Source organism: Brassica napus, chromosome A5, assembly GCF_020379485.1.
Source record: "Brassica napus cultivar Da-Ae chromosome A5, Da-Ae, whole genome shotgun sequence".
Taxonomy (NCBI): domain Eukaryota; kingdom Viridiplantae; phylum Streptophyta; class Magnoliopsida; order Brassicales; family Brassicaceae; genus Brassica; species Brassica napus.
The window spans coordinates 21126765-21151814 of NC_063438.1; the positions used below are offsets into that span (position 1 = coordinate 21126765).

The 25050-nt window shown below is 33.9% G+C and overlaps 4 protein-coding genes across 12 annotated transcripts; 1 reads left to right on the forward strand and 3 right to left on the reverse strand.

Annotated features, from left to right (window-relative positions):
* Window positions 1-1201: 1201 nt before the first annotated feature.
* Window positions 1202-1679, reverse strand: LOC125608673 (uncharacterized protein At4g04775-like). Its single transcript, XM_048779109.1, has 2 exons — window positions 1515-1679; window positions 1202-1438 (listed from the first exon to the last, which is right to left on the reverse strand). Exons 1-2 carry the CDS (start codon window positions 1677-1679, stop codon window positions 1202-1204), a joined length of 402 nt encoding a protein of 133 aa, XP_048635066.1.
* A 9243-nt stretch (window positions 1680-10922) lies between these two features.
* On the forward strand, window positions 10923-12045 carry LOC106425101 (putative F-box/kelch-repeat protein At3g20710). Its single transcript, XM_013865821.2, has one exon. The coding sequence runs from the start codon at window positions 10933-10935 to the stop codon at window positions 12043-12045; it is 1113 nt and encodes a 370-aa protein (XP_013721275.2). The 5' UTR covers window positions 10923-10932.
* Window positions 12046-13600: 1555 nt separating this feature from the next.
* On the reverse strand, window positions 13601-14879 carry LOC106380336 (putative F-box protein At4g10190). The gene has a single exon (XM_048779407.1). It carries the CDS (start codon window positions 14877-14879, stop codon window positions 13707-13709), a length of 1173 nt encoding a protein of 390 aa, XP_048635364.1. The 3' UTR covers window positions 13601-13706.
* A 3247-nt stretch (window positions 14880-18126) lies between these two features.
* LOC125575655 lies at window positions 18127-23577 on the reverse strand. Of its 9 annotated transcripts, none has more exons than XM_048779411.1 (8): window positions 23318-23577; window positions 22589-22990; window positions 22086-22157; window positions 21586-21983; window positions 19848-21138; window positions 19643-19743; window positions 19328-19460; window positions 18127-19032 (listed from the first exon to the last, which is right to left on the reverse strand). In XM_048779411.1, the coding sequence occupies exons 1-8, from the start codon at window positions 23469-23471 to the stop codon at window positions 18341-18343; spliced, it is 3243 nt and encodes a 1080-aa protein (XP_048635368.1). In that variant the 5' UTR covers window positions 23472-23577; the 3' UTR covers window positions 18127-18340. The 9 variants fall into 9 exon arrangements, with proteins under 9 accessions (XP_048635368.1, XP_048635367.1, XP_048635365.1 ...); XM_048779410.1 differs by having other exon boundaries at window positions 21586-21986; XM_048779408.1 differs by having other exon boundaries at window positions 21586-21989.
* Between the last annotated feature and the right edge of the window lie 1473 nt (window positions 23578-25050).

Consider the following 25050-nt stretch of genomic DNA (forward strand, 5'->3'; position numbering starts at 1 on the left):
TAAGTGAAACGAACAGATTTAGGAATGGTAATCACAACTGATTTAGGAATGGTTTAGGAATGGTTTAGGAATGGTAATCACAACTGATTTAGGAATGGTAATCTCAACAGTCGCATGGCTTGGTTTCAGAACTTTGTATAACTCTGTAGATGTAAGTGAAACTAAGTGAAACGAACTGATTTAGTTGAGTAACACTTATATGGTAGATACAATGGGAGTGGTTTTCAACACGGAAGCCCATCTCGATTCCCCTTCAGGACCAAGGATGGAGTTTTACATAAGGGACAACATGTGAGTATAAAGTAACATATGATCCAAGCAAAATTATATATATATATATATATATATATATTGTAACTGATGCACTTTTTCTTTATTCTGAATAGTGACCATCAGATAAGATGTGTGGTGACCGGCACTCAGTCAGTTGCCTTCCGGGATGGTCTTGATGACATGAGTGGTGGGGGTCGTAGACAGGTGATTGTGGTCCTTAAGATGTGGAGAGTCTGTGAATCTACGAGTAAGTGTTGTTTCTGTGTCTAGTTTTAAATGTGATAGTTGAGTAGAACTTTTGCTAAAATCAAGACCATGCAGATTATTTTGGTCCTGATGATATATGGCTTCAGACCGAAGGTGGATTTGTGGACTTCAGGTTCAATCCGCGTTTGCCAGAGGTTGAGGAATTCATGCAGTCTGTACTAAACAGCGACCCTTATGTTCAGAAATATGGGGTTGAAGGTCTCGTGTAAATGTTTAATGTCGGTGAAACTTTGTTTAAATATCGGTACAACTATGTGTTAATGTTGGTGAAACTATCTCTATTGTCGGTACAACTTTGTGCACTCTATTGTTCAATTTTCCAACTTTATAGTTTCACTTAGTCAATTTTCCAACTTTTCGTTTCACTTAATCTCACATGTTTCAACTTTTGGTTTCACTTAATCTCACTTGTTTCAACTTTTGGTTTCACTTAATCCTTGTTCCAACTTCTGGGTTAACTTAATCCTCTGTTCGACTTTTTCGTATAAATATGTCAGATATTGTGTTAGTTTCACTTTCTCAATTGTCTAACATACTAAAAATAATAGAAACTTTTTCGATAGATCAAACTACATGGTTGTTCAACTTCGCATAACTTAGAAAAACATAGCTTAGCAATAACAGTTAGTTATAGGAATTGGAATGCTCTTAGGAATTTCAATTACTTTTTGCACATCATAATTCCTACAACTAAAACGATGGTAAGAAGAACACAACCTCCTGATATCTTTATCATGGGCATCTTTTTGGGACCTTCGCGGATATCTCCTTCATTCCTTATTGTTGCTTTGAGACTCTGAACTTCTTCTTCGAGCATTCGAACTTGGTAGTTCAGCTGCTGTATCTCATCGGTAAAGGCTTCGTCAACCCATTTGAAGACATGATTGTCGTTCTCGAGCTACAACATGATTTTTTTTCAAAACGAGTAAGCGTGATTCATAAGCGTTCGATATATAAACAACAAACGGATGTACCCTTTGTGTAGCCGCAAAGAGACACTGATAATACCGGCGATATGGGTTTGGATTGCTTCTGGAGATGATCTCGGTGACGCCCACCCTGCACCAACACCTACTAGGTATCCCCGGAGTTCGTATCCGTCTCCGACCACCGGTCGTGGAAGATGAAGCGGCGGACATCTCGGTTTTTGGGAGGGGAGGGAGTGACGAGGAGAGAGAGGAGAAAGATTAGGGAAGAGAGAAAATGAAGATAGCAAATGGGGAAAACCTAAAAAAAGGGTCTTTAATACTTTGATTGAACGATTGGGAAAAGCTGGAAAATTAGAAATTCAAAAAGCTGGGCGGGAAAATTAAGAATCCCACGGTTTTTTCTGTTGTAAGTTTCACCAAGTACTCAGTTTTACAGAAAGCGTCAAAGTTGCACTTTTTAATTATTTCTATTTATCTTAGTTATACTCGACTTGAATTAATGATTTTGTGGTTATACCAATGCAATTATGTTTCCTGAGTTCATTTCTCATACGATCATGTACATATAAACTTGATTTCGTGCCATAAAGAGTTATCAAATCTAACGAGGTCAGTTTCAGCGATAAAGCTATGACTACACATTGTATTTCCTATATGATTGCTACCAAGCAATGAGATAGAATTTTAACAATTCTGATTAAATCATAATTAACATAGCACTAATAATAAACTACAATCGTATTACTTCCATGACTTATAAAATTAAATTACAAAGTTTAGAATTTACAATCATATTATTCAATTTACATAACGTAGTTATACCAGTTTCACTTAGTTATACAACACACAAATAAAATTTATTTCACCTCACAACGTTCTCATACGATAAAAACACCAAAACCGAAAGTGAAAGGCAAACACCAAAACCGAAAGTGAAAGGCTTACAACCTAATCCACATCAAAACTGAAACCGAAAGGTTTACAACCTACTCTTCTTCTGTTTCTTGTGGGGATGTTCATCGTGCTCCAAACTTGTGCCCACATTATCTTCTTCTCCATATCCACTCTCACGCTCACAATAGTTCCTACTACAAGAGCTCTCTCTAACTCTCGACAGTTGCTCGGTTATTTGAACTATTTTCAATTCTTCGATGTTCTCCACATGCAAAATACTTCTTCTTTGCTCTCTATCAACTGATGTTAGATAAACAAACACATCTTCATCATCCAAAATATACGATTGCCTCTTAGGTTCCACTACCAATGGAATGTAACCCAAATTGAGCCTCTTCGTAAACGGATCTATTCCCATCTTCCTGCATATCCTCTCTTTCAACAACGAATAAGTGATCTCCTCCAACGATGATGTCTTAAAGGATATAGCATACAAACGAGCATCGGTTGGAATCCATTCATAATCATCTCCATTCTTAGAATAATGTCCATCATAATCAAAGTGTATGTTCGTCAAAAATGGACACATTGTCTGCAATAAAAACATTTAACAACTTAAAGTTATACTTGTTTATTCAGTTATACCATTCACGTTATACTTGGTTACACAGTTAAACCATTAAAGTTATACTTCGTTATACCATGTCACAGAGTTGTGCCAGTAACCAAACAATTAGTGATAAGCCAGAACGTCTAATCTTCGATTGAATCGTCATAATTTCCGACATTCAATCATTCCTTTCCGATCCTCGATTAGTTCATGAAACCCAAATGAATAAGAATTTTTCAATTAAAACTATAAATTTGGAGTCGAGTCTTCAATTCAAAACCAAATTGTTATCAGCTTTGATTCCCGACATTCAATTATACAGTTGTTGATTATCGAATTCCCTAACAAAAAGACCATTCAAACTTTCCGATCGTCGATTAGTTCATACACAAATACGAAATCTTCTATCTAATCGGAATCCCGTGAATAATGAGTTCGTCTATGGTGGATTCAATACATCGGTCTTAACGACGATTTGAGATACATACCCTGTATAACGGAATTAATAGCTCGATGATCCAGTATCCAAGCGAAGAGATCGTATTCCAAACGAATTCACGAGAAGATGAGTACGAGGGAAGTATCGAGTGGGCTTCGAGTGAATCTTCGAGTCGAAATTCGTCGGGAGGGGGAGGGAGGAGAGGAGAGAGAGAGAGTGGATTAATTTGAGTTTCGATTAATTTATTCATTAAATCGGTCAGGGGTACCTTAGATATTAACCACATTCTCTAAGAGTATGAAAACAGATAAGAGTATGGCAGATCACATGAGAGTATGGTAGATCACTTTTTCCCTCATTAAGAGCACCTGAGCACTTGTCTCTAGCCAGTAAGGATGTTTGAGATTTTTGTTTATAGACTCCTGCCTTAATGCGAGTTGTCATTGAATGACCAGCTGACGGCATTTGCTGGCCTCTTCTTTTATACTACTCCTCATGCCTTCCACTCTTGTATTGCTAGCGATGTGGGACTCTAATATACAAGACAAATGAAAACACTCTATCTGGTTCAGCGGGTTTGAATAAAGCTTAACCGACAATAGTCCTAAACCTGAAGCCAAACAAGTCTTTGGTTTTTGCCTTGTTCAGCGTGAGTCTCGTCTGAGAAGAAGAAGCCAACTTTCTCAGATTTTTCCATTCTCGTGGTCAGTATTCTTAATCGTTATGTGCTTATTTAATTGAGAAAGTTGAGAGCTTTAGCTTGAACTGATTAGGTCTGCGTGATCTTTGTTTGTATATCCGCGTGGAGCGCATGAATGCCACTTACTTTATCTAATGCGATCCCACAGAGACTGTTTTTTCTTGGATGTTAAGCAAAAACTGTTTACCCTCATTGAGCAAATAGTTGAAGTTTAAAATAAGAGCGCTATCTTTCTTACACTCATATGGAGGTTGTCACTTGTTACTAGTATATTCTTCATCGGGTTGGGGATGATGCACTCCTGCCTCTGATTTTGGCTGATTATGTTAGCTTAGAAAAGCAAGATACTGTTCATGTTAGCCTCTGTAAGGAACACACAATGCATTCGTACCTATGTTGTATTCACCGCCTAACTCTCTCAACTGTGTCCAAAAGTGACTGGTCAATGCTTGTGTGGTGAGCTTATAACAATACTGGGTGGCTTTCACTTCATAATAGAATACTCTTGTTAGATGAGCTTAGATAATGCTTGTTACTCATCATGTTATTGCCGCGAGCATCTCTTCAAGTATTGCAACTCAAACCCGCACTAAGAAAATTTTAGAGCAGATATTCAGTCAGACATCAGATCCCATGGCAACAGGTAGATTTCTTATGGACCTCTTGGGAACCTGAGAAAGCAAATGCAACAGCAAGAGGGTCTTAGAAACTAAACACTTAACAACTACTTTTTGGATTTGTATCTTCTTTTTTCTGGGTTTACTGTTATAAAACCTCAAACTCATTTGTACCAAAAGTTTCAAAAGAGAATATGAAGTGGCTAAATCTTACTTCAAGCTCATCATTCAGCGTGTGAATGTTATACAACACAAAAAACAATTAAATTAATTGCAGATTTCCAGAATTCTAGTGCTAGATTGGTCTTTGTTGAGTTTGTAAGCAAGCATTGATCTCATTCCCTTTGATCTCCATACTTTTTGGCTGATTATGTTTGCTTAGATAAGCAAAATACTGTTCATAATTCACCGGGCGTTTGGAATATTGTCTCACTGGACTCACTGTTGCGCTCTCCTATGCTCTGTGTTGTTACTTTTTTTGTACATGCTTATTAGATGATGGTTTATGTTCATTTTGTTAGCATTGTCTTCTTTAAATTATGGAGTGATGAACAGACTTGATATACTTTTTTCTCAACAATGTTCTCAAGTTGACACACTACTACATCACGGAAGAACATAGCTGTTGGATCGGTTGTTATTCCGCCAACAACGCTTGAGTACGTAAATGGCCAAGCACTGTTTTTCTTCTCCTGCTAGCTTCAGCTTCTCAACAACATTGTACACCATAATATAGTCAACACATACATAACCAATGTCTCAGAAAACATAAACAGACAAACAAACATGCCTAAATCATTACAGCATCTCTACAATTTCTTTGACAAAACTGAGAGGACTGCCTGTCTCTGTCAGTGAACATAATGGGAAAAGCTTTGATGATTTTTAAGACATGCTAGACAAGCAAGAGCAAAAAAAAAACAACAATAAAGAAACCAAAGTACGTACCTCATTGCTGGACAGAACAAGAACATACCCCATTTTGATAATAATAAAATTTTAATAGTTTGCCATAAAGAAAAGTTAGAAAATTAGGAACTAGAAACTAGAAACTAGAAACCCTTCATGTATTTGTGAATTGCAGTTTGATTTTGGTTTTCTAGGTTTAGTTTTTTGGTAAAACGCCCGAATATCACATGCTCTACAATAAGATGAGTGCATCTGATATAAATTAGTTTGGTTTGGTTTGAATTCAGTTTGGTTATATTTGGTTTGAGTTAATTCAGTTTTGTTTGTGTTTGTTTAATTCAATCAACTTATTTTTTTTATGTTTGTTGCAGTTCAGTTAAAAAAAATATAATTTATAAAATATAAAAAAACATCAATTAATTTTTTTTTTCATATTTATATGTAAAGTCAAACATCATATGAAAATATAGAAGATATAACTCAATAATTTTATATTATTATTTTCGAGTCTATGATAGTAATTTTCAGTTTTAATGATAGTACTAGATTTTGACCCGCGCTTATTTATTTTTGAAATTAAATAATTTTATTAAAGATGAATTTCTAGAAAGGATAGTGAAAATCTAAATATAGTTTTTCGGAACCGCGAACCAAACCATACTAAACTAAAAAGTTGAGACTAAAATTAAACCAAAATTTCATAAATACTGCAGAAATCTTATATCCGTGGAACCAAAAAAACTGAAACTGGATCGAAAACAAAATGTACCTGAATTTTTAAAATAAAAATTATATACCAACAAATATTAATTTTATTTAACTTTTGAATAACCAAATATTTTTAATATACTTAATAAATTGAATTACTAAAAAAACTCGAATTACCCAAGTATTTTTGTATTTTTATTTTTTAAAAATATTCTAATTATCCGATATTTTTTATTCGAACAACCCGAGTTACTTAATATTTAAACTGAAAACCCTAAATTATCTGCTATTTTTAATTTATAAATTCAAAATTACCCAAGAAAACTGAATTTAATCTGAACCGAAAACCAAAACAACTCAACTGAAACCAAACCAAATGTGTATATACATGAATGGTTCCAAAACACCAAAAAAAAAAAAAAACCCAAACTGAACGTTGATGACTAATAATGCATTTACATTTAAATGGTGCAATAAAAAACATTTTATTTTCCAAAAAATGTTTAATTCATTTTAGTGGAGGTACATATGTGATTTATAGATGAATTAAGACATCATGTTTTCATATCCAATCCGGAGATGCAGCCTAACCAGAGGCCATATATAATATGAACTGACTTATGTTCTTCATAAAACATTCAATCATAGTTCTACTATTTGATATGCTTCCACAAAATTCCCGACATAATGAAAACCTATTAATTAAAATTTATAAAAACTCAAAACTCCGCCATTAATCTATAAATCGACACAGATTAGCCTGGCAAAATCCAGAAAGATCTGATAATATTTTTCTCTCATATACTTTATAATAATACAATAAATTTAATAATTTATTATATGTCATATAAAGTAAATTTATTGTATTAATGTTATGCATTTTAATTTATAACTAGATTTTGACCCGCGCTTTAAAAGCGCGAGATATTTTCGAAACAAACCAAATTTATATGATATAAATTTTTATTTTTGATTGTATATCTACTTTTAAATGTTACACATGAAATATTATATTTAGTGTACTGAAACTCGACCCTGACCCGTGGTTTAACTGGCAAAACCGGCAAACCCAGTGACCTTATATGTAATCCGGTTAGATTTAAAAAAAAAACTTTTTATTTAAAAGTTCTATAAAACCTGCAAAAAACACTAAAACATGGGACTCGACAACTGGTTAAACCGATGAATGTCCCATTATGTAACACAATTTAACTTAAATTTGTATTCTTGATTGTGTATCTACTTTTAAATATTACACACAAAATATTATATTTAGTGTTCTGAAACTCGACCCTGACATGCAGTTAAACTGACAAAACCGGTGACCTTATATTTAATTCAGTTAGATTTTAAAAACTCGTATATTTAAAAGTTCTATAAAAACCGCAAAAACGCTAAAACATGGGACTCGGCAACCGGTAAAACAGATGGATGTCCCATATGTAATACAATTTAACTTAAATTGTGATATTTAAAATATTTTAATTCATGAATGTTTAGATGAATAGTGGATATATTATGAATGTGATGCTCCAATTTTATTAAAGTTAGCTATACAAATTATTAATCAGACTAATTTATCATTTTATTGTAAGCATAATGGATCAATATTTGAGAGGATGCATACTAAAATAGAAATAGATTTGAGCAAAATGTTTTATGTTTAAAACAATTAGAAAATACTACTTGAGTTTCTATATTTTTATTTTCATTTGACATAACTTCTTAATTAAAAATTTATAATATAAACAGATTCTAAAAAACATAATTAAAAACTAAAAGAATAAGCGAAAATTATATATTGGTTCAATCAGTGGTTCAATCGATACGAAATTTTAGGTTATATCAAAACATTGGTTATATCCTATAGGTTATATCTTATATGCACTGATAGTATCAAGAAACTAAAGTTGTTACGTTCACATTAAGATTGGATAAGCATATACTTTAAATTTTGAAAGTAATTAGGTAATGACTAATATATGGGGAAGCAAGATTGTCTATATAATTTACAAAAAAAAAGAGATTGTCTATATTATACCCATAAATTTTTTTTAATATTGACTTTGCCAAAAAGTATGTAGCGACTTATATCGTTTAGCGTTCCAACTATATTATTATTTTTTAAATACAAATTTTAATGATTGAGGAGATCTTTATATATTTTATTTAATGGATTTTTATATAAATATTAAGAAATTTTAGAATATACTTCCATATTCTCAACATTGTTAGATTTTGAAAATATATAGATTTGATTGTAAGATTTTTAGATAAATAGTAAGTAAATAATGAAAATATGAAGGTATATTCCCAACATTGTTAGATTTCGAAAATATAGATTTCAAAAGTATATAGATTTTTATATAATTGAGTATTATATTTGGTAACAAAATATTAGCCATGACATAAGTATAGAAGAAAACATATTATGAAATGATAAGTAAGGTATCATTTTATTTGATGGTAAATATTTGCTTTTGAAATTTAATTAATATTATAAATATCATGCACTTTAAACATTTCTTTTGGGGTTTATTCACTCAGCAATATTTTTTGAAAAATAGTTTAATATGTTTGACAATATTACCAGCTTCTGAAAGAGAATCTTGACTCTTGTTAGAGAGCTTAAAGAGAATTGTGATGTAGATTACACGATGACATATATTACTGTAACCACCGCAGAAGTCACTAATGCTAGTTGCCACTTGCCACACCGCAGTGAAATCCACGATGAATCCTGTTACAAAAGTCTCCTTGTAATGGTTGAAGTTACCTCAACTGAGATTCAAGATCAGATCAGATGAGGAAGAATAAATAAATAAATAGAGTTTTTTTGCTTACTTTATCGCTAATGACGTATTGAACCATAACTTTATAGGTGTTAATGACAGAGACAAAATCGAATAATGACATATTGATCCATAACTTTGTCGGTGTTATCATCAACTTCGTTATTTGTCTCTTCTAAAGCCAACATCAAACACAAAAATTCTGCAACACAAGTTAGAATAATCATTGCTTACTCACAGGTCAAGAAACATAAAGTTCATGTTTTCTCTCGTACCTGCCCAGGAAGATGCCCAGATTGTAGCACCAACAACCAGTAGGTTGTAACTGATGAATTTAACAAAAAGAAATGTTAAAGTTGGTACCTTTATGCGTATAAATTATTCGCTCACTTTTAGGTGATTACCGTTAATAAAGAAGTAAGCGGAGCCAATGTAGGTAAATTTTGTTTCGATATTTGCGTATTAATTAACTAAAAAACAAAAGCATTTAATTAAAACCATATGGTTAAATAAAGCCAATGGCATAGATTAGTAAATACTTCAAAACTTCAAGGTGATCTCAAAAAAGGGCCTTCTGTTTTAATAGTATTGATATTTATATAACTACTATAGAATAATTAATTGTTAAGCTGACGAACACTCTAACACCAAGTAAGTCGACCATCTTATATATTAAAAGAGAAGTCGCAACTTTGACTCATGTGTGATTTTTTAAAAAATGGACTTAATGAACCTATTACTAGAAAGTCATGTTACATTCAATTTCTAATATTATTATTATTATAGATCTAAATAACTCACTTTCTAGATTATAGGAACTAAATAATATGTCTACTACATTATAGGAATTAAATAATTATCAATCTTTTTCTAGCAAAAAAAAACGTGATCTGGAAACAACCAATTCAATAAAAAAATATACGATAAAATTATTATGTTTTAAAAATATACGATAAAATTATATTAATATATACCAATGTAGAATTAAAAACAAAATGTTTATATAAAAATAAATGAAAATAAAAATCCGCGCGGTTGCGCGGGTCGAGATCTAGTGTATAATTAAATCGTTTAAATTGTGATTTTAGGTTAAATTATTATTTGGTGAAAAAATCATACGATTTGCACCAGAAACCATTTTTAATGCTAAAAAGACAAATCAATGCTACACTTTCTCATGCCTGTGTAAATATTCTATGAATTCAAATATAGTAAGAAGCCGGCGTTTATATTTTTTGGGTAGTAGTCCAAATTAATGTAACGCCATTGTATAGGATAAAAGATAGTAGTAATTATAATAAATGAATTGGTCCAACAACCTTTTGTAAATAGATTTTTTCAAAATCCTTCTCTTTTAATAGTATAGATATAGAATTTATATTTTTGTTTATTTATTTAGAAGTAAATGTATAAAAATATCTTTAGTTTTCTTTTAAATGTTAGATGGTTAAATATTATTAAAATGAACCAAGCCTTGCTAAAACTTTAACCAAATGGTTGGAACATATACTTTGGCTTAACTTGAATCGTTTGGGTTCGGCTGGATCAGTCCGTTTTAGCTTGGTTCAGGTTTTTTGTCCATCCCTAATCATTGGACCTGAATAAGAAAAGGTCCAATAACAATGATCTTCCTTGGAGTTGAGTTACAGACGTTAACATTTATTAGGGAACTAGGGCTTCACAGCCTCTCGGTAAGAAAAGAAAAACACCTACAAAGGGAAAAGAAAAAGAGTCTTCGAAGATTGATCTAAACTTATTTGTGCTCATCCATCTTATTTTGAAGCTTGAAACAATATGAAGACGATGATATCCAATCTTCCTGTGGACTTGCTAGAGGAGATTCTCTCTAGGGTTCTGTTGAAATCTATAGGAGCAGTGCGATCTACTTGTAAAAACTGGAACGTTTTATCTAAAGATGAGAGATTTGCCAATAAGCACATTGAAAAAACAGCAGCATCACAACGAGATAAGGAGGTTCTTGTGATCACGGTGAATACCAAAGATGATTTGATTAGCGTCAAATTCTATGACTTTCACAAGAAAAACTTTGATCCATCCATAAACCGTAACGGTATACATATTACACGAGAAAAGTCAGATCAAGTAGTCTCTGTACGTCATGTCTATTATTGCAACGGTTTACTGCTATGTCTATGGAAAGGCAACGACAAACGTAGGCTTTTGGTTTGTAACCCGTATTGGGGTAAAACAAGATGGATTGAAACCCCAACAGAACGTTGTTATAACATGTTTGCTTTTGGATACGATAAATCATGTCGTACACACAAAATCCTTAGGCAAAGCAGTGATGATAATATTGTCATCCACGTAGACATCTACGACTTGAGTTGTGATTCATGGAAGACTCCTGATGAAGCTTTTCTCAGCAATGTAATAAAGTATATTATACCTGGCTTGTCTTTGAAGGGAAACACTTACTGGATTGCTAAAGATGACTCAGAAGATGTTTACTTACTCTGTTTTGATTTTACTAGAGAGAGGTTTGGACCGCGTCTGCCTCTACCTTTTAGTTTTGCTTACGGAGGCTATGTGTCTCTATCTTCGGTTAAAGAAGAGAGGCTTGCGATGTTGTTAAAACAACCGGGTAGAATATTTGAGATTATTGATGTTTGGGTTACGGATAAGATTGAGCCCGGTGCTGTGTCCTGGAGCAAGTTATTCAAAGTTGAAACGTTGAAACTCAGTTGTCGTTCTCTGTTTGGGATTTTCTTGATCGACGAGGAGAAGAAGAACTTTGTAGTTTTTGATAATTGCGAAGGATTTTTCAAGACAAACATCATTGATGGGGAAAGTGGTCATTTCAGAGAAGTGGAGAGCATAGAAGCTCCATACTCACGGCTTGACAATCTTGTGGACTGTTATGTTCCAAGCTCTGTGCAAATCTAAGTTAACAGATTAGTGATTAGTCTATATAATGTTCTTTTCAAACAAGATTAAATTACAAGCTGTATCTCATCTTCTCTTCTATACGATCATGGCTTTCATGTACTCTCTTGAAACTCAATTGGTTTGTTATATAACATTTTCAATCTAGACTTCGACATCTTCGATATCTGTTTTTCTTTTTTTTTGAATTGAATGTTATATTCAAAGAAAAAACCCTTGTTACAACAAGTGCATCCTGTTTTAGAGTTCTAATAAAGATCTATCATCTACTTCTATTTTTCCTTATCAATAACTACTTCAAATTTAAAACTCAATCTTGTGTTAAACCACATTGCCATTCCACCCTCATATCTTTTGTCTCCCCTCTGCCGAATCACTGTGAATTTATTTCTCATCTCTTTATCAATTCTCTTGACCAAAAGCATAGTTGGAGATGGAGCTTCTCCATGACCTTATCCTCTTACTTTTTTTTCTCTCCCTCGACTTGTACTCTCTTCAAACTCAATTCACAGATCTTCAAAACTCTAAATGAAAGGTCCATTAGGATTTACTTATGTATGTATGTTAACGTTTCTTCAGTCTAAGAATACTTGTGTAGTGACCTTATAACAATACTGCGTGCCTTTCACTTCATTTAATATACTACTCTTGGTGGTATCAACTATAGAGTTATTATAAATGAGCTTTGGGGAATAAAAATGCTGAAGCATGATCTACTGTTTTCATCTTATGCTACTGTTGCTGCAAGTCTCTAAAGATAAGTTTTAAAAGCATTGTATACACTCATGATTGATTTTTATGTTGCACTGTAATCCATTTTCATTGCGCTATGTGTTGTTTCATACATTCTTACTAGATGATGATTCGTTTTTATTTTGTTCACAATGCCCTCTTTTTTTTCATGGAGTGATGAACATAATTGATATACTTTTTTTCTCAACATATTGTTCTGAACTTGGCACACTACATTATTAGCAAGGGGCATATATAACAGAAATATGCTTAGCTAATTGACATGGGTGACGAAGCAGGTCCCGATATTCATGAATCAAGCCAAGGAGAAAACGTTTTGAAATTTATGTTGTCTGAAATGCTTGCTGATCATTTGGAAGATGAGTTGGGATAATCTCATTGCAGCAACGATCTCTTCAAGAAGCGCATTTCAAACCCGCACTAAGAAAATTATAGAGCAGTTTTTCAGTCAGTCATCAGATCCGATGACCAGTGTGTTTCACACAATGAAGGTCCTCAAAAATCTCTCTGGTGTAAGGATGTGGTCACCTTTATACATTTCATCGATAGCCCATATTCAAGCTGATGTAACTCGCCGAGAAGCCTTCTTAGCATTTCCTGATCCCGAGAATAAGGTTTGCTACTTGGCGTTCAAGACTGGGAAGAAGAGAGATGAATGATCTTGTTATTTTACTTTTGTCTGAACTTACCTACTCTTATTATCACGATTTCACTGTATTCTTTTTAGGCTTACCTAAACCAAAAAATTACACTATCTGTTTCTTTTGGTTACGTTAAAGGAAGAGATGCTAAACTAATATGAAAATTTCAACATATAATAAACCAACATTTATTTTTATAAAATATCTGAAGCAGAGACCAAATGAAAAATTAAACATATAATAAAGTAGCAAACCCAACATTTAGTTTTATAAAATATCTGAAGCAGAGACCAGAGTTGGAGCATAGTTGAGGAGAAGTGAGCATCTAGATCCTGCATCATGCATGTCCACTTGTATGCACTTATCCTCTCCCATAATGTGTAAGAATCTGCCAGAGTCCAAAGATTTACCAGGACACACTATTACTTTATTCTCCTCGTCCACCAAGTAATTCATCCCAGTTAAGAACATCCATTGGTGGTTGTTATAGACTCGTTTCACTGTTATGAACTTGCTCCATGACATGGCTCCAGTACCATCAATCTTGGTTGCCATCCATACATCTACATCGTCGGCGGCAACAGAAGCTAACATACAAAGTTTTTGCTCTTCTCTAGTCATAGACAAAGCAAACATTCTGCCAGAAGAAGGAATATGCATACTTGTGAATCTCTCCGTTGAAAAGTCGAAACATAGTAAGATATCCATCCACAGCTGTTGACTTGAACTAAAAGAAAGCCAGTAAGTATTTCCATCCACGCACGTGCCGCGACGCGCTAACCCTAGAATGGACCAGTCTTTAGTTTCATCATGTACAACCCTCCATGAGTTAGAGGTAAAGTCATAGATTTCATATAAGCGCGGCTTCATAAATTCAAAAGCACGTCTAGGTCCATGCAGAGCAATCCTCAAGATTTTGTACTTGTTGCATGAGGATTTACCTAAAGCAAAGATGTCAGATCTCTCGTAGTAACTTCTTGGTTTGATCCAAGTGGTTTCATCTAAGCATGGGTTCCAAACCACTAGTCTACTGTCTTCGGTGGTGCATAACAACAAGCCTTGGCAGTGAAAAACCTCACGAATATTGACTTCTTTGGAAGAACTAGAAAGAGGATCTTTGAGGCTAAACTGACTTGTTATGTTTACAACGTTGTCTTGAGCTCCAAGTAAATTAATGCTCACTAGATAAACCCTAGAATCAATCAACATGATCTGAGACGACTTCTTGAATCTCAAATAATTGATCAGAACTTTCCATCTTTTGGATACTGATCGGAATCTTGCTAGTGATGCCAGTGGAACCTTTGAGAGTATCTCCACTAGCAAATCCTCCGGAAGATACTCTTCTGATCCGATTCGAAACGCGTTTTGCTCCATAGCTTCTTCATCCTCGGATTCATCCACAAGAGAAGGAACTCCATGAAACGACGCAACAGACATTGGTTATCGGATGTGATCAAGCAAAAACCCTCAAAAATCTCTTTTCGGTTTCAACGATTTCGTTGATATCGATGTTAGAGTTCGTTCTTTGTTTTTTTTTGTTTTACGATAATCGAGTTGTAATTGGTGGTTTAGTGTGTGACTATAGGATGATTAGTTTTTTGATTGTCAGGCCTTTAAAATCATTACTTAATAGTTTTTGGGCTGAATTTTGAGTTAATAGGGCCATTTAGTTGGGGCTTAAAAAGGAAAAAAAAAATACTTAAGTGTATATTTGGCAGGATGAGCCAGCTCCATGCAATAGTGCAACACATAGACGATTCATAGAGATCCAGATAGCAAGCTATTTTGATGGGCTTCATCCCTTAAAAAAATAGAATTAATATCAAGCATTCCATCCTTTGGATACCGATCGAAATCTTGCTAGAGATGCCAATGGAACCTTTGAGAGTATGTTCACTACCAAATCATCCGGAATATACTCTATGTTTTTCTTTTTATTCCTAGATGTTTTTGAACTCTGTGTTTCCTAGAAAATAAAAGTAAACAAAGAAAAAGAAGAGAAACGAACAGAAAATTGAACCCAACTTCATCATCATCGTGGTTAGAAACACCAAACAAGAAGCAAAAATAATACTACACCCCCTATATATAGTCCTAGAGCATTACAACATGTTTTCGTAGCTTCGTGTCATCAATATAGTATAACTCTTAGAATCCTTAGAAAAATTAGATTGTCCATACAAATATTCATTATATTTTTTATTAAACTAACTATCAAGTTGATTAGTAGTTTACAGAACAATAATCTCAATTCTTTAAATTACTAAAAAGGGTAAAAATTTTACATTGAAAATTTTGTGATTAATGATTTAACTTTAATTTGTTCAAACAAGATACAAATGAACATAAATCATATGAATATGAAGTCTCATTAATAGATATTCATATTTTATATATATATATATATATCATTAAAATTAAATTATATACTATATAAAATATAAAATATAAAATATAAAATATATAAATATGTTAATTTCATAATTTGCATTGAAAATTATTGAGATCTTAATATTTTAATTTTGAAATTTTTATTTATAAATCTCACATTAAAAGTTTTGTGATTAATGGCTTAAATTTTTATTACAATAAATATACAAATGTTATTAAAATCATATGAGTACAAAGTGTCAATAGTAAATCTTTATATTAAAATATACTATATATATGTCAATATCACTAAAGTTTAATTATATACCAAATAAAGTAAATAAAATTATTGTTTTGATTTATTTACCAAAAACATGATTGTAAAAAAACAAAAAGTTTTGGTTTGATTTATGTGCTTACGCTAATGTATATACTCTTATGTATACAAATTATTTTTAAATAGGTGGTTTCTAATATGATATTTGATTATGACAATCCTAGAAATACACTTCTTCAAATCGAAGTGATTTTTAATATTGAAAGCACTATATATATTATTTCATTCAGATTAAATATTATAATCTTGATTTGTATTCTTAAAAAACTTTTAATGAAATATCATGACAAAATTCAATCACCTCATTTTGAGTTTGTTAAAAGAATGAGATATTTGATCATTCGTCTAATATTTGTTTCTCTCTAATACTCTATCTAGCTATTATAATTGTAAGAATGAGATATATGAACTATTTATTATAAGTTATATGGTTGATCATTTAGTAAATCAAACAATTCTTAGTTTATACATAGTTTACATATACTAGAATGGTAAAATATTCTATATATTTTTATTGGTACACTCTTAAGTAATCTCAAAAGCGTATTAATAAAATAAGTAATTTGTTTTGTTGTTTTAGAATTAGATAATTTTTATACTAAACTGGTGAATATATACTATACATACATTTATCTTTCGAGTTTGCACTTATATTCTAGAACAACTTGATATATTAGATTTGAACACTACTAACCTGTGAATAGAGTTTTCCATGGTTTTCTTCAAAATTTTGATTCTTAGATATGTACCTGGAGTGGAGCTAATTTTTACAGATGTCCATCTTTTTTAATTGACACTTATGTAGTTCACTGAATTCATAGAAGAAGTTAAAAAAGAAACAAAACTCATATCAGTGAAACATAAACGAGAATGAAAGCACAATTTTATAGAGGTAGAAAATGAAATCACTTACGGAGAGTCAATCGTAAACAAACCGAAAGCATAAAACATAATCCTCTTTCGTCATTTTACAATCGATGTTGCTTATCTGGTTTTTGTGATTTGTGTCAGACGCAAAATTTAATTTTTTTGTGCATATGAAATCTTAAAATGAGCTGTAAATCTGTAATACATTAACTCTTCAACAACGATATTACATTTAAGATGCCAACATTTGTATTTGTCATTTTACAACCAATAAAAATTGTAGTATTTAAAATGTTAAAATCATTTAATGAACAAACATTACTATTAAAAATTCACTTCACGCATGCGCGTGGATTATCATCTAGTGGAATATTACTATAACGGATAAGCATATATAATATATATAACCTACTTTAGTTTTAGAATATGTATATTTTCTTCTTTCTCAAAAACAAATACTGTATGTATATTTTCTTTCAAATATGCTTATCAGTTATGTACACATGTATTTCCTCTTTGATATATTTCAAAAACATTTTTATCCATATGATATATAACTTTGAATTGTTTCTTTTGATTATAGAGGAGCTGAAAGCTAGAAAAGTTTGTCATATGAATTTTAACCTACAATGAACTGTTTGGAAAGAGATTTGATTATCTTAGATAAGCATGTTAAAGAAGTGTTCACTCCAAGGAACATAGAACTCACTAGTGTAACGTGCATTGGTTTAACTCTTGTTATAGTCCGAAACTCAATTGTTCCAAAGTAAGTGGTCAATACTTGTGTCAGTGTGTGGTAAGCTTATAACAATAATGCGTGTCTTTGACTTAACAATATATTACTCTTGGTATCAACTAAAAGCTAGAGATGAACCTTGGGCTGTTTCCGAACCTTGGCGAACTCAAGCTACTATTTTTCACTGTTTGTTATTGCTGCAAGTCTCTGAATACAAGTCTGGAGTTGCATTGTACAACTAATGATGGATATTTGCGTTGTGAATTTACTATATTCGAGTCAACGACCGTTTTGGAATATGCTCTCATTGGACTGTTGCTGTCTCTTAATTCAATAACAAACGCAAGAGGAAACTATGTAACAAACGCAAGAGGAAGCTATGTAAATATTTCATCTGTTGTAAAGAAAACATTTTAAAGTGTTACAGTTAACCCAAAAAAGCAAAAGTGTTCAGTTGACCAACATATCTTTCTACCCACATAATGGGTTCTTCACCATCTATGATTTTTAAGATTCTTCCTTCTAAAAGAAAACATTACTATATCGCGTGAGGTCAGATACAAGAAACATAGATGCTAACAGCTAGCTTCAAGGCCAAGCGAAGTCAAGCTGGTTGTTATCAACATCCCATACTCCAAGACCAATCTCATCAAACAACTGTTCATAGCTCCAGCTTGAGTATCCCACGAAAAACCAATAATCACTTGGTTTCACATCTCTAGACTTCAACTCTTGGATTCGACGGGCCACCGACTCGTGATCAAGGAAATACACGCCTGGTGAGAGTTCAAGATCCGTGGAGGGGTCTCCCTCTCGGCTCAGAGCCAAAAGCGGCTTTTCTGGATCCATCACTGGACCTCCGAGAGACAGAATCGTGTCTTTCAAGAGCTCAGCTGTTTGGCCGCCGTCCAGGTCAGGGAACGATGACCATCGTAACCGTTTGTTGAAGATGACACCCATGAAACCGGATTCTCGGCTTGCTTTTAGGATCAGAATCTTTGAGTTTGAAAACGGTGGACTGTCACCTAGCCTTTCTGTAGCAACCAGGATTGTGCCAATTTTCACTTTAGGAACAGCAGGTTTGACCGAGTGCATTGGAGGCGATTGGGGACTGACCTGGTCCTGGGTTACCTCTCTTTCAGGAGGATCTCTGTTGCTTACAACGACCTCAACAAGTTTATCCACGTCTTTCTCTTTCACTTCATTGTTTACAGCTGATGAAGATTGGTCGAGCTTGTTTGAGTGTTTTCTTCCTTTTCCAGACAGAGTAGGAATGATTCCTGCCAGAGATAGATTCATAACTTACTTTGTTTAGGCTCTAGCTTATGACAACAGTATTAAACAAATGCTGTTTTCAAAACCAGCTAGGCCTGAAAGAAAACATGCTACTACGAAAAAAACAGGGTCGCTAGTTGTAATGCATATTAAGATCCTGCAGAACTAAACTATGTTCCTTTTATATTATTTTTTTCCTCTGGAAATTCAGTGAGTGACGTCATGTTGTGCCTTCAGATATAATAATATTTTGGCACACGTGTAAAAAGTGAATAAACAAGGATGGTGATGTTGACTTACTGAAAAACTCACGAGAGTTATTTGCATGTCGATCCAGAAACTCGGTTATGTCAGTTACAGACGTTTCCCCTTCATATAAAATGACTTTGTTTCTCTCGGCTGGAAAGAACACCACAGAAGGATACACTTCTCTCTGCAACGTTACATATTCACAGAGCGAGTTAATACTGAAATGAGACTAGGTGAAAGTGTATAAATAAACTCTCAATATTTAAAGGTGTTTTGAGAGGAAGAAATTTTTGCATTGTGATATGCAAATACTATAATCAATAGAACAAACCAGACTAGAATCAGATAAGCTATCATGAAAAGTACCTGATTTATTGAGTTTAGGATCAAGCTACAATCATTCAACGTGCAGTCCATTAAGTAGATCAATGGAGACTTTAGATTCTCGCCATTAGTTGGTGTCTCTGCTTCAGAACAGAAGAAGACCATGAAGAAAATTGGAATACATGTCCATTTCACTTTCCGTAATTATTAGTCATTCTAAGTCACATAATTATAAAGACTCAATTACCTGATTTATGTTTGTTCTTGGATTCTCTCTGTAAAATCGCTTTACAATCCTTTAGTGATCGGTATACTTCACGCACAGCTAGCTCCATCCTCTGACAAAAGCCACACCAGCTATTGCTAAAAAGGACCAAAACGTCCTCGCACAAAGGACACGGAGCCTTCTCTCCACTGGATTGATTCCATGCCTGAACCATGTGGGAGAACCTATTGACTGTGATACGCGGAATAGAATCCGCCTCGTGAAAATCCAGATTAACAAAAGGTGGAACTGTAGCTTCCTTAGGCTTGTGAATAGTGGTTTCAGACCGTGTATAAGGTGATAGACTTCCATTGAGATATCCATGAAGAGAGTCGACAAGCGACGAATAGCTGAATGCTAACTCATCTTGAAGGACGTAGTGCTGTTGTAAAGCAGGATCAATTATTACTGCTGATGGAATCTTTACATCACCAGTTAGACCCCTAAGCAACTTATAGTTTGCGTCAGAGAAGAAAAATAAACCCGTGAAACTATGCACCAGATCTTCCTTCGATTCCGAGTTCAACAATACCTTGATCTCTTCTTCAACATTTTTTGTTTTATAAACCCCAGCCTTATCCATTACTAATTGTTCACTTCTGTTTGTAGAAACCTGCTCTTTATCATCTTGGGGGGATGATTCACTTTCAGGAGGTTTCATTTTGTCCTTTTCTTTCAAACTCATACCGACCTTGTTCTGCACATCTCCTTCTCTAGGCTCAAGAGAACTTTCACTGGAACCTTCTGCCGAAGACGTGTCTTGACCAGGTATAACTTCTGCTTGTGATGGTAAAGCATCCAGTATTTTTATGTGCACATCATCAGATAATAGACGGAAGCCAACATCCTTAGCAATCGAGCTTAACTTTTTTTCTTTTCTTCTGTGAACAAGGTTTGTCAGTAGCTCCTGCAGGGAACTGCCTTCCATTCCTGAAGCTATGGTATCAAGGGCCACATTTTTATCCCCATCCATAATCACAAAAGAGACCTTATTCTCTAACTTGATCGTCTTAAAACTTCGGGCAGTTTTCTGAAGAGACACGGATCCCGATTCTTCATCAGCCTGGCTAACGGAGTTCTGAGACTTAATATCATTCCCCCAGTTTATTATGTCAGACGCTTTATGTTGTGCAGCTACCTCCCTGAAAGTACAAAGTGCTTTCATACTCTTCCTTCTAGTTTCCAAGGAGCCACTTGATCTATCCACAAAAAGAATAACCGACGGTTTATTTGCAGGCAAAGATGACTCGTGGTCCTGCCGGTTATCCTCCAGCTACAAGAGAAAACAAGATTGATGTAAGTAATGCACAATGGACAGTATTAAATGGTCAGAATTATTAATCTTAGTAATAAATGGACTGGAAATATAGTAATTAATTAATAAATCAATGAAACGAGCAGAAACTTTTACCCAAAACCAGATTTAGATTTATATATGGAAGCGAAATCTCGAATTATATATGTCACTTCATGATTTTCTATTTTTCTTGCAACATCTCTTCTGAAATGAAAAACCCAACTTTGTCCTTTATATTGTTAGATTTCAAGTAGTTTAAGTTACGGAGTGGTTTCTACCAATAAATACAGCAAGCAAAGCACACGATCCCACTTAGCAAGTTACGCACTCATTTTGGTCCAGGTAGTTCTCCCCAACAAGTGGAATAAAGATACCTGAATATTCAAAATTAACTAAAACATATGGACATAAAAAGAATCATACCTCTGAGACTATGGGATTTTCCATCTTTAAGAGTCTCTGAATGTCATCTTCAGCCTTGAGAATCTTTGAACAATGTGGACATCCTGCCAGCTGAAGGACGGCTGTCCACGAATCAGATTCTCCAACAGTAAATGGTGAAGCCAGTGATTTTTCTGTGATCAGACCAAATTTTTGCCTTTCAGGAGGCAGGGAAAACTCTTTTGCGGCGGCAATCAATTTTGAGAGGAATGAACTGAATTGCTTGAACTGTTCATGGTTACATGTCTGTCCAGAACCCCCGTTCGCTCTGTCATTCTCCTGCAAAGCAGCAGTATCATTGACATAGCTAAAATCCTCAAGCCAAGGAACTCTACCAAATCCGCTTTGGAGTCTACACATCAATTTCCATTTTGTATGGTCTGCTACTAGGGCACGAAGAAAATGGCACATTATGGAGGCAATACACAAACAGTAAACGTATCAACAATCAACAAGGTCTAGACATAAAAGTGAGAATCTACCAGCCACCTTCTGGTTATTTTTTCCTCTTAACTTCAGCACTCGGTCAGTTTCAACTTTTTTGGAGAAGTTTCCTGCAAATTTGGAATCAGCCAAACATCCCAGCTTTTGATAAAAATTACTAAAGATCATATGCCATTACTGCTATCATATAGTATCCTGATTCTTGAAGATTAAAGAGGGTAACCAAATAAATATCAGGAGAGAATTGATGCACTACTGGGAGAAAGTAATCTAGTGACAGCAAAGTAAAATAATTTGATGGATTCTAAGCCTTATACCAGAATAAGACTAATCTCACGGTAAGATTAATAGCCTGAAAAAATAAATGACATTTTGCTTAGAGATGTTAGATGGAAATTTATACTCTAAACTCTAACGAACTAATACTCGCCAGAGTTCACTCACCTTAACAAAGTAGTAAACTAAATGTATCAGGAGTTCAGGAAAAACTCTTTGGAAATCAAATCATATAGTAAACATAAAAGATCCAGAGTCAACTCACCATGCCAAAGGTTATCTTCAGTGACATTCCTCTTCAACTCAGAGAGAAGTGTACTAGTCCATCCGCAAAACTCGAACAGAATCAAAGCCTTGTCAGATGATTCAAGAAAATCCTTCAAACTCTCTGGAGACTTCAAATGCTTGAGAGGGAGTTCTTCAGGAGGAGATGCCAAATAAGGACGAAGAGACGACAATATATTTAAGGCTCGGAGTTTCCCACGATAGTTATAAGGAACACTATGGTGATAGTACAAAATCGTAATCTCGTTGGAAGCACCAATGGCTTGTGCTAACACCTTCTCTGAGTTTCTGTAAACAACCATCAACTTCAACGAGCCATACTCGTCACTAGTATGAACCAGCTGAGTTATTTCATTCTTGATGGATCTTGACTCGCCACACCCTACAAGATCAGCAGTGAAACCAAACTCAGAGAATCAACTCAGGTCCTGAGATTCATGGGGCTTCCAGTTACGGATTGAAGCTAAATGATCAATACATATATATATTTTAAAATCAATTTAGATCCAAATGATATATATATATATACACATATTAACACATCTTCCTATGCATCAACGCCTCAGAGTTTTCAATCAGAGGGAATGAATGAATGATATTTGAGCAAGAAGCTTCGAGATATTTGTTCGAGCAGACTCATCAGAAGTGCAAACTATGCAAAGGTAACGCGAGAAACAGAGAGAGAGAGAGGGAGGGAGGGAAAAGGTACATGGAGCGGTGACGAAGAGGAGGATGTGAGGGTGGAGACGGATCTGAGAAGAGAAGTTTTGCTCCGTGAGGATACCCCATTCGCCATGACCGCTTGACGGAGGAATGATGGATACGAAGGCCAAGAGGAGGAGGAGGAGAGCCGGAGTTCTCATCGGGACGCCGCTCACTCACTCAGTCGTCGCGTCTTCTTCCTTTTCTCGTCGTCGGTGGTGATTCGATTTTATTGGTTAGTTCGGTTTAACAGATCAGAGATCGCATTTTACCGGTTCGGTAGAGGAGATGTGTGTTGCCACGTGTATAATCCCTTATATATATTCTAACTAGGGTCGGCCCGCCCTACGGGCGGGATATATTTTATTTGTGATATAAGTTATTATTTTTTTGTATGATTTGTGGTTTATGTTTTAGGTTTGCATTTGCAAGAAATATGTATAATAATGATTTTTATATTTTAAAAAGTTTTAAGTGAGGAAGAATTATATGTGATAAGATATATTTTGCATGTTTAAAATAATTGTTTCTGTTGTCTAAACAAATAACTTTATCTACTTAATTAAATTATTTGATATAAAATGCGTGTTGAATTTGATGGTATAGAATATAAATGTCTTTTATATGTGACTCAATGAAAACATCATAATAGTGTTGATTGTTTTTTAGAAAAATAGTATTGATTGTTTTCAAAAAAAAATATTTTTCTCTTATATATATATATATTTCTTAAATTCATTAGCTTTTTTAAAATTACTAATTTGAATAATGCAAAAATAATGGTTTATTCATTATAACAAAATGTAAATCCAATACCGACTTTTATTTTTTATAAATATTTCATTCGTATAATCTTGGAATTTGATGAAGAAAGAAACGATAAAATACCAAAAAGTCAAATATTTTAGAGACCGTTTGAGTAACAAAATACTTCGATTAAGAAAAATAAAAGATAAATGTTGACTCAATCATTAGGCTAGGTTATCGTCAATTCTTTTATTCGGATTAATTATATTTGCAAATTCTTTAAATTGTATAGGTAAAAAAAATAGTTTTTATTTTATTTTATTTGATTCCAACAATTAAGAAAAGAAAGAAAAGAGGTAGTCCCTAAGAAGTGACCAAAGTGTATCAGATCATAGAAACAAAACTGGAGACCACAAAAGACAATTGAGACCGAATCACCACGACACAATGATCTAGGCATGAACTTTAACTAACCGGAACTCTATCTTGATATTTTAAAATGATGTTCCTCGACTCTTTCAGTCGCTCATCTGCACAGCCCCACACTGATCAAGATCCAATAGAGAATGATTAATCAATTAAAAAAAAAAGAGATTAACGGGAACAAACCAGCGGATAAGTGATCCTTGAAAACATGACAACAATCCCCATTGTAGTTGATTCCAACAGAAGCTGTTTGTTTTCGTCTTTGCAGAGCAGAAAAATGTCTTCAACTTTTCGTTTGATGATTCGTTTGATTGCTTAAGGAAGGAGGTGGTGTTAATAATGAAATGAAGCCTTATTCCTTGATTCCTGAGTTTAGTGAGCTTTTACTTTCATAAATTTTTGTTAAAATGTCTACCAACAGCCTTTTGGAGTGCTTTCACAGTGCCTGGAAAAAGTGAAATGTAAGTCGATGAATAAGTGATTCTCGCATTGCCTCTCTGGTTTTACATAAAACAGCAACATGTTGAATTTGTATTTGGCAAGTGGGGTCTTGCTGGGCGAACAACT